General features: G+C 41.4%; 2 protein-coding genes across 2 annotated transcripts in view; one reads left to right on the plus strand and one right to left on the minus strand.

Moving 5' to 3' along the window:
• Positions 1-7: 7 nt before the first annotated feature.
• LOC108126013 (male accessory gland serine protease inhibitor) lies at positions 8-1,169 on the plus strand. The gene is made up of 3 exons (XM_017242420.3): positions 8-182; positions 238-832; positions 934-1,169. Exons 1-2 carry the CDS (start codon positions 104-106, stop codon positions 423-425), a joined length of 267 nt encoding a protein of 88 aa, XP_017097909.2. The 5' UTR covers positions 8-103; the 3' UTR covers positions 426-832; positions 934-1,169.
• Positions 1,170-1,464: 295 nt separating this feature from the next.
• Positions 1,465-13,312, minus strand: part of Drgx (Dorsal root ganglia homeobox) — a 30,963-nt gene continuing 19,115 nt past the window's right edge. Inside the window, exons 5-8 of the mRNA XM_017242418.3 lie at positions 9,974-10,075; positions 9,348-9,907; positions 3,330-3,487; positions 1,465-3,162 (exon numbers count right to left, since the gene is read on the minus strand). Of these exons, the coding sequence (XP_017097907.2) occupies positions 2,510-3,162; positions 3,330-3,487; positions 9,348-9,907; positions 9,974-10,075 (1,473 nt within the window). The 3' untranslated portion in view covers positions 1,465-2,509. The remainder of the gene's footprint in view (positions 3,163-3,329; positions 3,488-9,347; positions 9,908-9,973; positions 10,076-13,312) is intronic.

The following is a 13,312-nucleotide window of genomic DNA, read 5'->3' on the forward strand; positions in this document are numbered from 1 at the left end:
CAGATTCTTCTGGTTCCTTTTTTCATCTTCTGCTATATGTACATGGCTTTATAAGGCTTCGATCTGGGTCTGGAATATAGTTTACTTCAGAGTTTGAGCAAAAATGAAGTTTCTGGGTGTAGCGGTGATTACAATAATGCTGAGTCTCCTCGGCACTCGACTTTTAGTTCAGGCCAAGCCTGGTGAGTCTTATGTATTCAATAATTAAATATTGTTTATTGAACTCAGTGGCTTTAGAGATGTGCAATCAGCAACCTTCCATGGATGGCATGCCCCAGGATTCGGCCGCCTGCATGGCCTTCATGCCCACCTGGACCTACGATGCCTCCAAGAATTCATGTTCCGAATTCATTTACGGTGGCTGCGGTGGAAATTCCAATCAGTTCTCCTCCAAAAACGAATGCGAGAAAGCCTGCAAGGACTAAATAAAAAAAGAAAACAACAATTTTTGCCGACTGGGGTAAAACCCTCACTTAAATACAAAACAAAGCTTTAGTATGAAAACCAAAACAAACAGCCGGCAAGCTTGTTTCGTAAAAAAAAGAATAAATAAATAAAATAAATCTCACTATAATTTCAAGGTGTTTTGTTGTTGTCACAGCTCGTATACTCGACAAAATATTGACCCTCATCGGTTGATAAGCGATCCGATCCGGTTTGGGGCTATAAAATGACTGCAGCCTCTCCAATCGCTGCTCAGTCTTACATCGCCAGTCAAAGTCGATATCTCTCTAAAAACCAATAATAAAAAATTAAAGAATAATGAAGTACTTCGCTGTTTTTGTGATGGTCTTGTGCTTTTTGGGCACTACTCTGGCCCAGAGAAAGAACCGTTAGTAATCTGTTTTACTTTTTACCTAAAAATACTTTCTTTATATTTCCAAAAAAATAATGCAAATCATTTGTATAATAATATTTTATATTCATTTTCAGCCATTTGTGCAGAGGAGTTTGCAGTTAGAGGAGGACCCTGTCGTGGACTAATTCCCTCTTGGTCTTATAATCAAGCAACTGGGAAATGCGAACCATTCAATTACAATGGCTGCCAAGGATCGAACAATAGATTTGATAACCAGGAAGATTGTGAAAAGAACTGCAAACCTCAAATTTTGTAATTTGAAACTAAAGTGTTATGTGAATAAAGTTTTTGTTATTTTAAATGTACATAAGATCTGGCTTTTTCAAGGTTTTTTTTTTGCAAAAGTTTGCTACCTTGACCCTAGATGGTTGATAAGCCAGTTGACTTGAGCCTATAAAATAGTCCCAGCCCCTCTATCGGTGTTCAGTTCTATTTGAAAAGTCGTGCTCGAATTCAATATGAAATTCCTTTCTGTGCTCGTGGTGCTTTTCTGCCTTTTGGGAGTGGCTTTGGCCAATCTTAAGAATCGTAAGAACTATTCTTCAACTTCTCTAAACTTTTATTAATTTTTTTGTACTTATAATTTTGTTTCATTAAAGCGATCTGCGGCGAGGAGTTTGGTTCAATGGGTTCATGCAAATCACGAGTTCAAAAGTGGACTTATCGCCCTTCAGCCAATGAGTGTATTCAATTTTATTATACCGGCTGCGAAGGAAATAAAAATAATTTCGAGAACAAACGGGCTTGTGAACAGGCCTGCAAAATTTGAGAACATGATGGAAACTACTTACCAATGAATTATTTGTAAATTTTAATAAATAAAGTTCATCAATAATTTCATATTCCCGTGTCGACTATTTACATTTTTGCTGAAGAATATCTCTGAAAAGTTTAACAAATTCCCAAAACGAATGATGTTTTTTATCCTAATATGTTCATCTTTATTTTTTTTTAGTCATAAACTTGTTTAACTTTAATTAATATTGGTTTGACGCTTACGTTAATTAGTGTCCGATTCTGTGTGATTAGGCTAGGCTATGTATCTGTTCTGTATGATTTGTTAGCTAACTCTATAATTGTTAGTGTTTTACATATTTACTTTATAGTGATTTTTATTGAAATATATATAGTTTTTGTTATTTTTTTTTTTATATATAGTGTTCATACGCATATGCTTGTTAATTGATATTGGTAATCATTTGAACGTCTGCTGCTGTGGCCAATGATGTCGTATTAGATCAAAGGTTATCTCTTCAAGAAAACCTCTATTTGATTCATTTGTTCAACAAACAGCAAATTTCTACCTATTCTTCTAATATATTTATAAAGTTTTAAGTGCTTGTTTATATATTTATAAAGTGTTATTATATTTTTTGTATTATTAATTATTTTTTGCATGTATATATGTATATTTTGGTTTTTTGATTAACATAAACGTAAACTAGTGCTAAGCTTACTTTAGTTTTATTTTAAAATTCTTTAAATTTTTGTAACAGGCTCCTTTTTTCAGATTTTGATGAAAAGTTTTGATGAAATTATTCAAGGCATTTACACTGTAATTTAAAAGTTATATTTTAATTATTTAAAATCAAACAAAATCTGCAAAGTGGCCTGACTTATTCTTAAATTGCACAATTATTCATCTCCAATTTATTCGCTTTTGGTTAGCACCGCATTTGCGTTAAAAGAATTGCTCGAGTTTCCGCCAGGACCGGCTCCCAGTCCTGGGGATCCTTCAGTGGCTCCCACGCCCACGGCTTGTTGAGTGGGCGTGGTAGGGGGCGAAAGTGTTGCATGTTGCTGTTGGGATTGCTGCTGTTGTTGCTGATATGCCACCGCCGACTCGGCAAGGTCCAGAAGTGCTGCCGACGAGGCAGCTCCTGGCATTGATCCGGATCCTGTCACCGTGCCCAAGCCATTCATTGTCATGTCCTGCGCTTCGTGTTTCATCCTGAGGGTGTTGTTGTTATTGTGATTCACATGCTGTCCCAAGGCCGGGTGATGGGCGAAGGATAGGGGCGGCAAGTGGAGGCCCGGGAAGGCCAAGCCTGCGGCCGCCGCCGCATGAAGAGACTGCAGCAGCGCTGCCGAATGTTCCTGGGCCTTGCGGCGCAGCTCGGCCACCGAGTTGGAGCGAGGATCATGTCCAGAATTTTGGCCAGAGGACTTGGGAGACTCAGGCGAGCTGGCCGCCGAGCTGCTGCTCACGGGGACACTAAGTGGCGCCACCACCGAGGAGGTGGGTGGCGGTGGAGGTGGTTTCAGGGAGCAGCAGGAGCACAGGCTCTGGAAGGGGGAAACACCTGGAATAAAGTTAAAAAATTAAATCGTAAGAGCTTGCTTTTTAATCAATTTTAAATCAGTTTCCAAAAATGACTTATAGTTAACTGATTTGAAGGCTGATCCTATGACTGATTTCTGATATTTTTATAATTTGATTAGATTTTTGATTGATTAGTTCTGGTCTTACCTTTCAGGCCGGGGAAGAGGGGTTGATGGGTGAACTGGGCGGCCAGGTGGGGCGGCAGGAAGAGCGGTGGATGATTGGCGCTGCGCTGGGCGGCCGCTGCCGCCGCCGCAGCTGCCACAGCGCTCTGTTCGCTGAGCACCGGACGGAAGCCGCAATTGCTGAAATAAAATAAATCAAAATTAATATAATACAAATAAAACAAATTCTATAAGGAATACTCTTGAAACCACCCTCGCTGTACTCATTTAAACTGCTTTGCATTTCGCTTCCACGCGCCCATTAAACAAAAAATGAAAATTAATAAAAAAAGGAACGCCACACACCACACAACACACAAGGCAAACAAAAACAACACACAGAGTTTTAATTAACGCCTAATTGAAATAAATTAAAACATTTTTATGCGTAATTGCATTATTATTAATAAACCTAAATATTTTGTATGTGTGAACGTACTGAAGAGGGTACGAGAATAATCAACACCCAGTTGGCACTTTTGTGATGGTTTTAATTGAATGAAATATAACGCTTAGTCTCATTTCAAGGCAAATGGGAACAAAACAAAAAAAAAAAACACAAAAAAAAGAGGAGCAAACACCAATAAAAAACACTTAATGCAATTTGAAAATTTTAATTGATAAGTGAGCCAAGCAATTCATAGAATTGATCAATTTCTATGACATGGAGATTATACCCATTAATAAAATTATAGATTATTATGTATACTTTTTCATGAGAATTAATTGTGTTTAATTATCCTCTGGAAGTGCGAAACTTGAGCTAGAATTTATTTCCATGGTTGGTGCAGGGAAAAAATTCAATTTCCATTTGTTCAAATTTACATTAAGCCGCTGGGGGACTGCGTCTAAAATTTAATAATTTTTATCCGAGGGACAGAGGACTTGGCCCAAAACGAATCTCTGCCGGCTGGCCCTGCCGAATGCTAATCGAGTTGGGCAATGAAATGTGATGGGATCTGGGATTAGGCACTGGGATGACTGGGGAGCAGCACAAGCAGACTGGCACTCGCGACCACATTTACCAGGAAAAAAGGACCACAACCGTCGCGGCCGTTGTCGCTTTTAATTCTCCGCGATTTTCACTTTTTATTTTCCCCTGGCTACCCCCCAAAAAATGTATCATCCCCCCAGCCAGTTTTCCTAAGCCTGTCATGGTTTTTTCGCTTTTCTCTTATCCTCCCACAATTTGCTGTGATTTTTCCGAGGTTTTGTCGCTTTCCCCGGTCTGGTTTTATTTATTTTTCACTTTTTTTGGGTAGTTGGAGAAAGCAAGTCGGTCGGCCGCTTAAAACAGAATTTTCTATAAGGTTAGTTGACTTTTTCCAAGAGTTTTTAGATTTCTAGCTTTAAAGGGATTTTAATATTCGACTAAGAAATATTATAGGAAGTAAAACTCTTTAAATAATACTAATAATTCTATAAGCCTATCTGTAAATATAGAGCTAGTGCCCCTACCGAGTTGGGTATCCAAACCCAAAAATCTCTCCCATGGCCCCTAATTAAGCTCCGAGCCAAAAAAGCAAAAGTCCAAGCGGCAAAAACGAGATGAGAAAACTCAAATAGCAGCTACGATGGCAAACACTTCTCTGTAGACACCAACACCACTAGGACTACCACCCTCCAAAACCCACTCTGCACCACCCCCTCACCATCTCTCCTAGCCCCTCGCTAGTTGCGAAAAAAGCAGTAAACTTAAATGTTTGCGTATAATTAAGCACTCATCCTTTGGTCGTAATTAAATTTTGCATGTGCACATCCAGCAGATGCCTCGGACTCGGGTCCAAAAGCTTGGGGCTGCGTTCTAGAACCACCCTCCCTTTATATACCCCTAGCTACCCACTCTTAATACCCCTCCTTTTCCCCTAAGAGTCCCCTCACGGTCTATAAACCCATCCCTCTCTTTATCCCTCTTGTTTTGGGGGCTCTGGCAAAAATATGCTTATGGCTTTAGGCAACATCAGTGCACTGAGAAAAATAGCTATACTTTGGGCAAGATATTTTATGAAGAATTTGTAAAAATTTAATAATTTTTTTATAAATATAATTAATTGAATATTATTTTAAGATCTATATATTACAGATTTATTTATAAAATCAAAAATTAGGTATTTCTTTCAGTTAAGGCCTGAGAAAAATGGGCGGTATCGTGTCCCACGCCCACTCAAATGCCGCCGCCTTAATTGCTATACTCATACCCATACCCTACTCATACCTGCCCCTTCAAACCTCCTCTTCTGCCTCGAACGCATCCTTCTAATTAAGACATTCACAAGCTCGAGTGTTGTCGTTGAGCTCGTTAGTTAGTATATAACTTTTCCTCTAGGCAGGCTAGAAAGAGAGGAAAAGACTACAAGAAAGAGAAGCAAGACAGGCCATGTCTGTCAATGTCAATCTTCAGAGCTTCGGTTCGCAGTTTCTACCTTGAGTTTCTACAAAAGTTTTTCTTAAAATTTTCGCACTTTTCTCAGATTGCATATACAGGATGGAGACTGAAGGATAAAGTTTCCATGACATTGCCATATACGGGGGGATGTGTGGCACGCCCCTTATCTCACGTAGGCGGGGGTAATTAGTCGGGCAAACATTTTAATGCTTTACGCAATTCTAACAAATTAAACTCAAGCAATCAACACCTACCCAGGCTTAGCTTGCCGGCATCTCCACCGCAAGTCAAACTCAATTTCCGCAAAATGTAATTTTTTTTTTTCGAGTTCCCCGAAAACTTTTTGGGCAAACCCGCCCACCACCCATCCGGGGGAGTCGGCATTCGCTCCACATAATGCTTATTATATTAGGCAACCCGAAAAGTTTTGCCAGCGAGAGTGGGAGTTTGGGAGCGAAATGCGGCGGCAGCTTATTTTAATTGCATGATGAATATTAAAATATTTGCTTAATTTATTATTCAAGCATTCGCATTCGTGCGCGCCAACATAAGCGGGCTAAAGTATCCCCAAGCCCGCACACACTCCCGAATCACAGGTGTACGAGGGTGTACACCCCACCCACGCACATATATGTATATAATTTTGGGTGATTTCTATGTAGTATGCCAATTATGTTTAGGTATTTTCGGGGCAATTTCCCGGTACTGTAATACATATTTAGTTATTTGTGCATAAAGTATCTGGTAGATGCGCGCCAGTCAGATTTGATGCTGATGTTGGGCATTCAATTACCATTTTAGCTGAAAAGTTATATCAGGGTAATTTTTGGATAAAGTTGGAAGGGATTATAATATATATGATGTTGATATAGGAATATAATAAGTCATATTAGGATGTATCATATGACAAGGTATAATGTACATATGCTTAAGGATTGTATTCCTTTTAGCTAATCTGAGATAGAAGTTATGACATCTTCACAAGGACCTTCTTCTATTAAAAACTAAGAGAAATTCTATGAAAATTTACAATGATTCCTATTTCAGTTTGAAAGCTTAAGTCTGAGAAACCACACATACTATAAGCTACGATTATATGAAGTACTGAGTCGCTCTTTCGGTATTACAGCTTGCCATAAAAAACTGCACTTAAGCGAGTACTTTACTCCCTTGCATAATTTGTATAATTTTGTATAATTTGCATTGTTTTTTTTTTCTTAAAGCGACTAAAACCAAACCTGTTTGGCAATGAAAGTTTTGCAATCTCGGGAATCATTTCTTACGTCATTTACGTTAACCTTGCTGAGGCAAGGAGACTGAAACTGAGCCAAGTGCCGATTAGTGCCCCATAATTATTTATTTAGTTTTTTGGCATTTGCATAAAATATTCCAGAGCGAAGCGAAAAAGTCAATATGGTTGGAGAGTATCTTTGGGAAATCTCAGAACAGAGTGCCTGACTAATGCAATGATAAATGTTTTTGCGATGAAACGCTTCAGTTGCGATCGAAATGCTTAGATTGGCTGATGGATGGCAAGGACATCCGGTTCGAGGACATTTGAATAACAATATCACAGGCGAGATATCACGAATTCTGAGTGCTCGAAGCTCGGAATTGATTTGGTCAACCGTTACAACAGCAAAAACAGCGGGATGGCCCCTCAATCGAGAATCGAGAGGGGCGGCGGAATACTCCCAATGATTCAGCACACAGATGCTGAACAAACGCGTGCCCCTGCCCAGTGGGATGTCCTTGGTCCTTGTCCGGAATCCGTACCATTATGTCTCAACCGGATCCTGTTCATTTTTTTGTGATTGTGGTGTAATGTTTGTTGTTCCAGCGCGTTGACATGTGAGCCAAGAATCTATTCCAGTTTTTTTTTGTGTTGGCCCGCCCGTGGCCTCTTTGCCGTCTGATGAGACCGCCCACCGATAAAGGGCACAATTACAGGGGCAGGAGGTCTTATATACTTGTGAATAGGACAAAAAAAAAAATCAAAAATAACAAAACGAAATGTACCAGCCAGCGCCTTTTGTGAGCCTCGTGGCATATGCACCCAAAATAAAACACCCTCGTTTACGCCCAATTTAATTTTGAAGTAGCTTTTTATGGTCTTGTGGCCAGGCATTTTTGAATTTATGATTTCAGTAGCTAAAAGCGAAAGGAAACGGAGTTAATATCCATTATGAATAGATAATGAAAGGAAAGCCGGGAATCTGATAAGGTATCTGAAAATAATGCACTCATATCTAAGTGTTTTCATAAGACTTGCTTTGAGAAGGTGGTGGTTCTTCTCCCAAAAACTAATACAATTTCCATTTAGAAGTACTACCCACCATATCTATAAAGAAATATGAATTGAATATCTCGAATATTAAGTGAAATATCAAAGTTCATTAGTCCTTAAGCCAATTATTAATCCTGCTACTATAGTTTTCAAGCAGCTACACCCCTCCAGGGGATAAATATCCTTGTCAGCAAAAGGATACTTCACATCCCACCCCCTTACCCATTCGAAACGATTATAAACCCCACGATCTGCTAATTGCCTGCGTGTCATTAAGCTTCCACTTACAAAGGAATTAGACAAACAAACAATAAAATTTATGGCAAGTGTCGCATTTTGTCATCAAGCAGCGACAAAAACAACTGCCAGAAAAAAAAAATGTTGCTGGTCGAGGACCAGCCACCCCTGGTAGCAGGATTCCCGAACAAATATTTATCCTACAAAGCAAAATTGCGACAAAATTTCACCCCTAAGTGGGCAGTACCCATACAGCTGTCTCTTTCGTTCTTGGCTATTGCTTTCTCTTTCATGGTTTTTTGGTGACGATGACTAAATTAGCAATTGATTGTAGGGGGAGGATGGGCCCGAAACGAAGAGCTGGCGGAACTCTAGCCAGACAATGACCGCAATGAGAGTCGTAATGTCATTAGATGCTTGGCTGGATGGTCAAGGCGATTCTTGACTTTCTTTCCAGTATTTTTCCCTGGACTACACGAAGAAAAAATAATGGTAACTCTTGAGAAAATAGGGGGAAAACTAAACTACTGTTTTCTCTTCGAGAAAAAGACTAAGATATCATTAGTTCTCAAGAAGATCTCCAATCTCTGTCTCAAGAAGAGACTACTCCTATCGCTATTATAGCAACTATTTCTCTTATTTCTCTCTGTGTACTTTTCCTTTTTGACTCCTGCGGTGTTTTTCTCTCAATTCGCAATTCTCTTTTCTCCATTTCTTTTATTCGCCGGTCTTTTCTCGACTCACGGGTTATTGAACAGGCGTGCCCAGCGGAAGGCGTTCTACTTAATGTTTTGGATGGAAAACGTTTAAATTCCATTGGCGCACTTCCGGTCACCGGATGTCGTGTGCGCCAGCGGAAACATTAAGGGAGCAATCTCTACCCTTGTTTCCCTGGCTCTTGATCTCCCGAAAAGAAATCGCAAAACTTTGACCCCCCGCTAATTATACTTTGGGCATCATTGATATGGCAGACACGTGCTCAGTATCTAATCACTCGCGCCATTGTCTCTGGCATATGTTAGGGGGATTCGCCAAGTAGATGTATTATTTATAGAGATTTCCCCCTTGTGGAGATTGATTTCTGGACTCACCTATCAGAGGCACTGCTGCCGGCTCCAAAGTTTCCGAAAATATGGCTTCCAAAGGCGGCGGCCGCCGCTGCCGAGGTGTGGGGCAGCTGGGGGGCGTGCGGTGTTGTGGGTGTGGGCGTGGACGAGGCCGAGTTGTTGGAGGAAGGACCTCCGGTCATCCTGGAGCCCGTGGTCAGGGACATGGGGCCACCCACTTCGATGGGGGAATCTGTATTACGGGAGTTCGAGGGACTACTGGGTCCGACACCACCACCCCCAGCCATGGGCGTACTGCGATCCCTCAATCCTGAAGGCGAGGGCGAGCCGGCACTAATGGAGCCCAGCGATTGAGAGGCGGAGTGGGGCGTGGCGGTCAGCTGATTGGACGACAGGGGCCGCTCGTTGTCGCTGGAGTCCAGATGCATGCCACCGCCAGGACTGCGAGAGTGGGAAAGGGAATGCTGTTGTTCCAGGCCTCCATTGGGCAGAGGACTGTGGGATCGCTGGCGGGGTGGCAGGTCATCCATGTCGTCGTCTATTTCGCCCGTGATGTCTGGCGAGGATTCCCGAGAGTCGTGAAGCTGCAAGGATATTAAAAATAGGAATGAGGTGAATGCTTTAAGGTGGACATTTGAGGATCTCCTTACCTTATCCAGGGAGCTGGAGCTCTCCCCATTTTCTCGCTTGCGCTGCTCGTCCTTTAGCCTCTCGGCCTTGCGCCACTTGGCCCTCCGGTTCTGGAACCAGACCTGCAGGGAGAGGGAATGAAATTGAGAAAGTTTCGAGAAAATTGCCTGATATGGCCACATGTCTACTATCATTATTATTTATGCCAGAAGCCAACTTCTGGCTTGTTGACTCCCGCTGCCAGCCAATTGAAAATTGAAAAACTTTCCCCCACGCAGAGGAGTCGGAAAATTGCTTGCAGGAAGCATATAACAGGAGGCGTGGCCGGGTAGGGCTGGGAGAGAAACAATAAACGAAATTTTCCACCTCAGAAACTTTAACAATTTGTCGTGCTGCCGTTGTCCTTCCAGCCAATCTAAGACGTAAACAAACAAAATCTGATTTTCAATTTTCGCAACGAAGACAAAACAAATTTGCCCTGTAATCAGCGCCTAAATTGGGGCTGGGGGTGTGCTGGGACAGGACGAAAAGGACGAAGGATGGGGGACCCACTCTCACACACATGGATGCCTTGGCTCTAATGAGGTTCAATCAAGACAATGCCCTGGCATCCTTAGACACATCCTTTGGATTGCTTATGCGCGCGTGTTTCCTTTGCAGGCATCCTCCTCCTCCCCCCTCCGACGTGTACCCCGTTTTCCCTTGAATTTTCCTAAACCACTCGTTCACTTCCCGTTCGTTTTCGTTTGCTTTTAGTTCCGCTTTTCGCTGATTCCCCAGCTTAGAGCGCCCTCTAATGGGATTTTACTTGCAGGGCGCCATCTTGAATGAAAATCACTCCCTCTGAGTGTGTGTGGGTGTGTGTGTGTGTAAGTAAATTTCCTAATCAAAATTCAAATTAGACATTGTGCAAAAGTTGGCATTTTGGCTCCATTGTTGTAATCATAACGCAGCATAAAACAATTTCAACATTCTTTGGCCCGAAGCCAAACTGGCTGACTTTCCTTAATTCCCCGCCTCTCTTTCACTCCTTTGCCCTCTCTCTTCCACTCACTGGTATTTATATATATTTTATCCGCCATGTTTCCCCAGACTTGTGTGGCAAAAACGGGAGCTGCTTCCTGCTCCCCGCACTTTCCAAGCTCTTTTTTTGCCTTGGCAAACAATAAATTGCGCACAATCCAACCCCCAGAAGGATTCCACCCCCCATCACACACACACTCTCTGACATCCACCCAACACCCATAACACCCCCGGTGGGGCCTGAACTTTTCCAGTTTTCCTCGTTTTTGGTGGTGACGCCCACCAGTTACTTAATACAATATTTATGCCATAAGCACATTACCAATAAAATATGGCTGGGCAAACTTTTTTTCTCTCTGTGTGTGTGTGAGTGTGGGTGTGTTCGGCCCTGGGGGTAGATGCGGACAGAGAAGGATATATTTATGTGTGTGTGTGTGTGTGCCAAGGAGGAGGAAAGAGATGAAAGAACAAACGATAAAAGTAGCTCTGACTGCTCCCGTTATAATGACAAAAATTGAATAATGAAAAACAATTGTCTGCGTCTGTCTCGCTCGCCCTGCCCTCGGGCTCTCTCCCTCTACCTTGCCCTCAATCATAATTTCATGCACAATTTTGTATTTTTTATTATTACTCGGAATTTAATATGTTCTTGTTTATTTAATTCGCTTGGCTTAGTTCCTTGATTGCTTGTCGAGAATTACAAGAAAGGAGCTTGGAAGATGGAGTCTTTTGTTTATATTTATTTAATATTTTATGTAGTAAAGTTTATGTAAAATATTGATTTTTATTTAAAGAAAAAAAATGTATAGAGAGTGGTTTAGTTAAGAGTTTTTAAAAGATATAATCAGATTAAGAAGATTAAGAGAGGATTAAAAAGTCAGAAAAGCATAGCATACTTTTGGGAGTAAATTGTCTAGTTATTATTTCTTCGATAAAAAGCGCTTAAAAAACCTATTATTTCTAACAACAAATTTGTAAAAATTGTCCAAAAATTTAATATTTGAATACCTCTATTGTTTTAAAAATCTTTTCCGATCAAATATTGACCCTAATTTCCCATAATAATAATTAACGACTCACTGCACATGTCTCTTCTTATCAACACGTTGAAACGGATCCTGTGAAGGACCCTCGGACCCACTTCATGTAATTTATTTACCCTGGTAAAACGCCCAAAGGCGGCAAAAATATCGCATAATTTTGGAAGAACAATAACAAGGCACAACAATTATTTATATACACTGGGCAAACATAATTTTTGCGGTTGTACAAGTTACACGATAACCGATTTGCCATGAAAACGAAAACAAATAAGTAAACATTCGAAAGGGGCGGATGGAGCGGGGTTGGGTAAACAATACCAAAAGTTGTTACACAGCCAGTTACATGCTGGATAAAATAAAAAAAAAAGGAAACAATGCCAGCGAACAAAAGGTAAACACCACCCAAGGAAGGAAACAAAACTCGCAGGGATATGGAGAGGGGAAGTCGTTCATGAAGTAATTACGGACAAGTGCGCACCATTAGCTTCCGCAAACAGCTTGGTCCGAAACACTCAATGCAAACAACACCCAAGGACCCCGCAAGGATCAGCCAGGATGCCAATGACGATGACGATGACGATGAAGCAGACCAAGTGGAATGAATGAACAGATGTGTTAATATCAAACGCATTTTGCTTGTGGCTGAACCCTTTGCAACCTAAAGCGGCAGCAGTGGCAACAACAATAATTGGGCTACCGCAGCAGCCGACACCACATCACCACCGCCCTTCCTTCCCAGGATGGGAGTCCTTTACTCCCTTCGGGTGGTTTCGAAACCGCCCATATCCTGAGGCCAACTCGCTTCGACTGCCGACTGAGGCGGCCATCAACTTGGATCAGCATTAAAGGATTACTCGAGCAAATGCAATTATTTGACAGGCAGTCCGATCAACCCAATAGTCCTGCACACTGGGGAAAATATTCCAAGGAAATCTTAGAATTTTCCAAGCCAATAAAGGGTTAAAAAAGGGAAGCTTAAGGGTTTGATCCTCAAGGAATTGGAAATGGAGTTTTTGTAGTTCAAGTTTCCCCCAGTGTATATCCTTAACCCTTGAACCAAAATCTCCTTCTTCCAAACCACCTTCTGAGTCTTTTTTCCGCCAAACAGTTTCTCACATTGCTACTTGGACCCTGTGATTATAATAAATTATCAATTATTGGCATTATTTGCGGTAAGCAGCCCTTTGGCTTAATTCCGCATTTCCGAACGGGTGGTTTTAGTTTCGTGTGGGTGTTGCCCATCGAATTGTCCTGCTGCCGTACATTAATTTTAATCGAATTAGTTATGTATGA

The sequence above is a fragment of the Drosophila bipectinata genome, chromosome 2L, assembly GCF_030179905.1.
Source record: "Drosophila bipectinata strain 14024-0381.07 chromosome 2L, DbipHiC1v2, whole genome shotgun sequence".
Lineage (NCBI taxonomy): Eukaryota > Metazoa > Arthropoda > Insecta > Diptera > Drosophilidae > Drosophila > Drosophila bipectinata.

Bases quoted from the DNA above. Each gene is read 5' to 3' on its own strand.
- LOC108126013 (XM_017242420.3), top strand. From the start codon at position 104: ATGAAGTTTCTGGGTGTAGCGGTGATTACAATAATGCTGAGTCTCCTC. The intron at 183-237 runs GTGAGTCTTATG...CAGTGGCTTTAG, and splicing joins TTTAGTTCAGGCCAAGCCTG to AGATGTGCAATCAGCAACCT.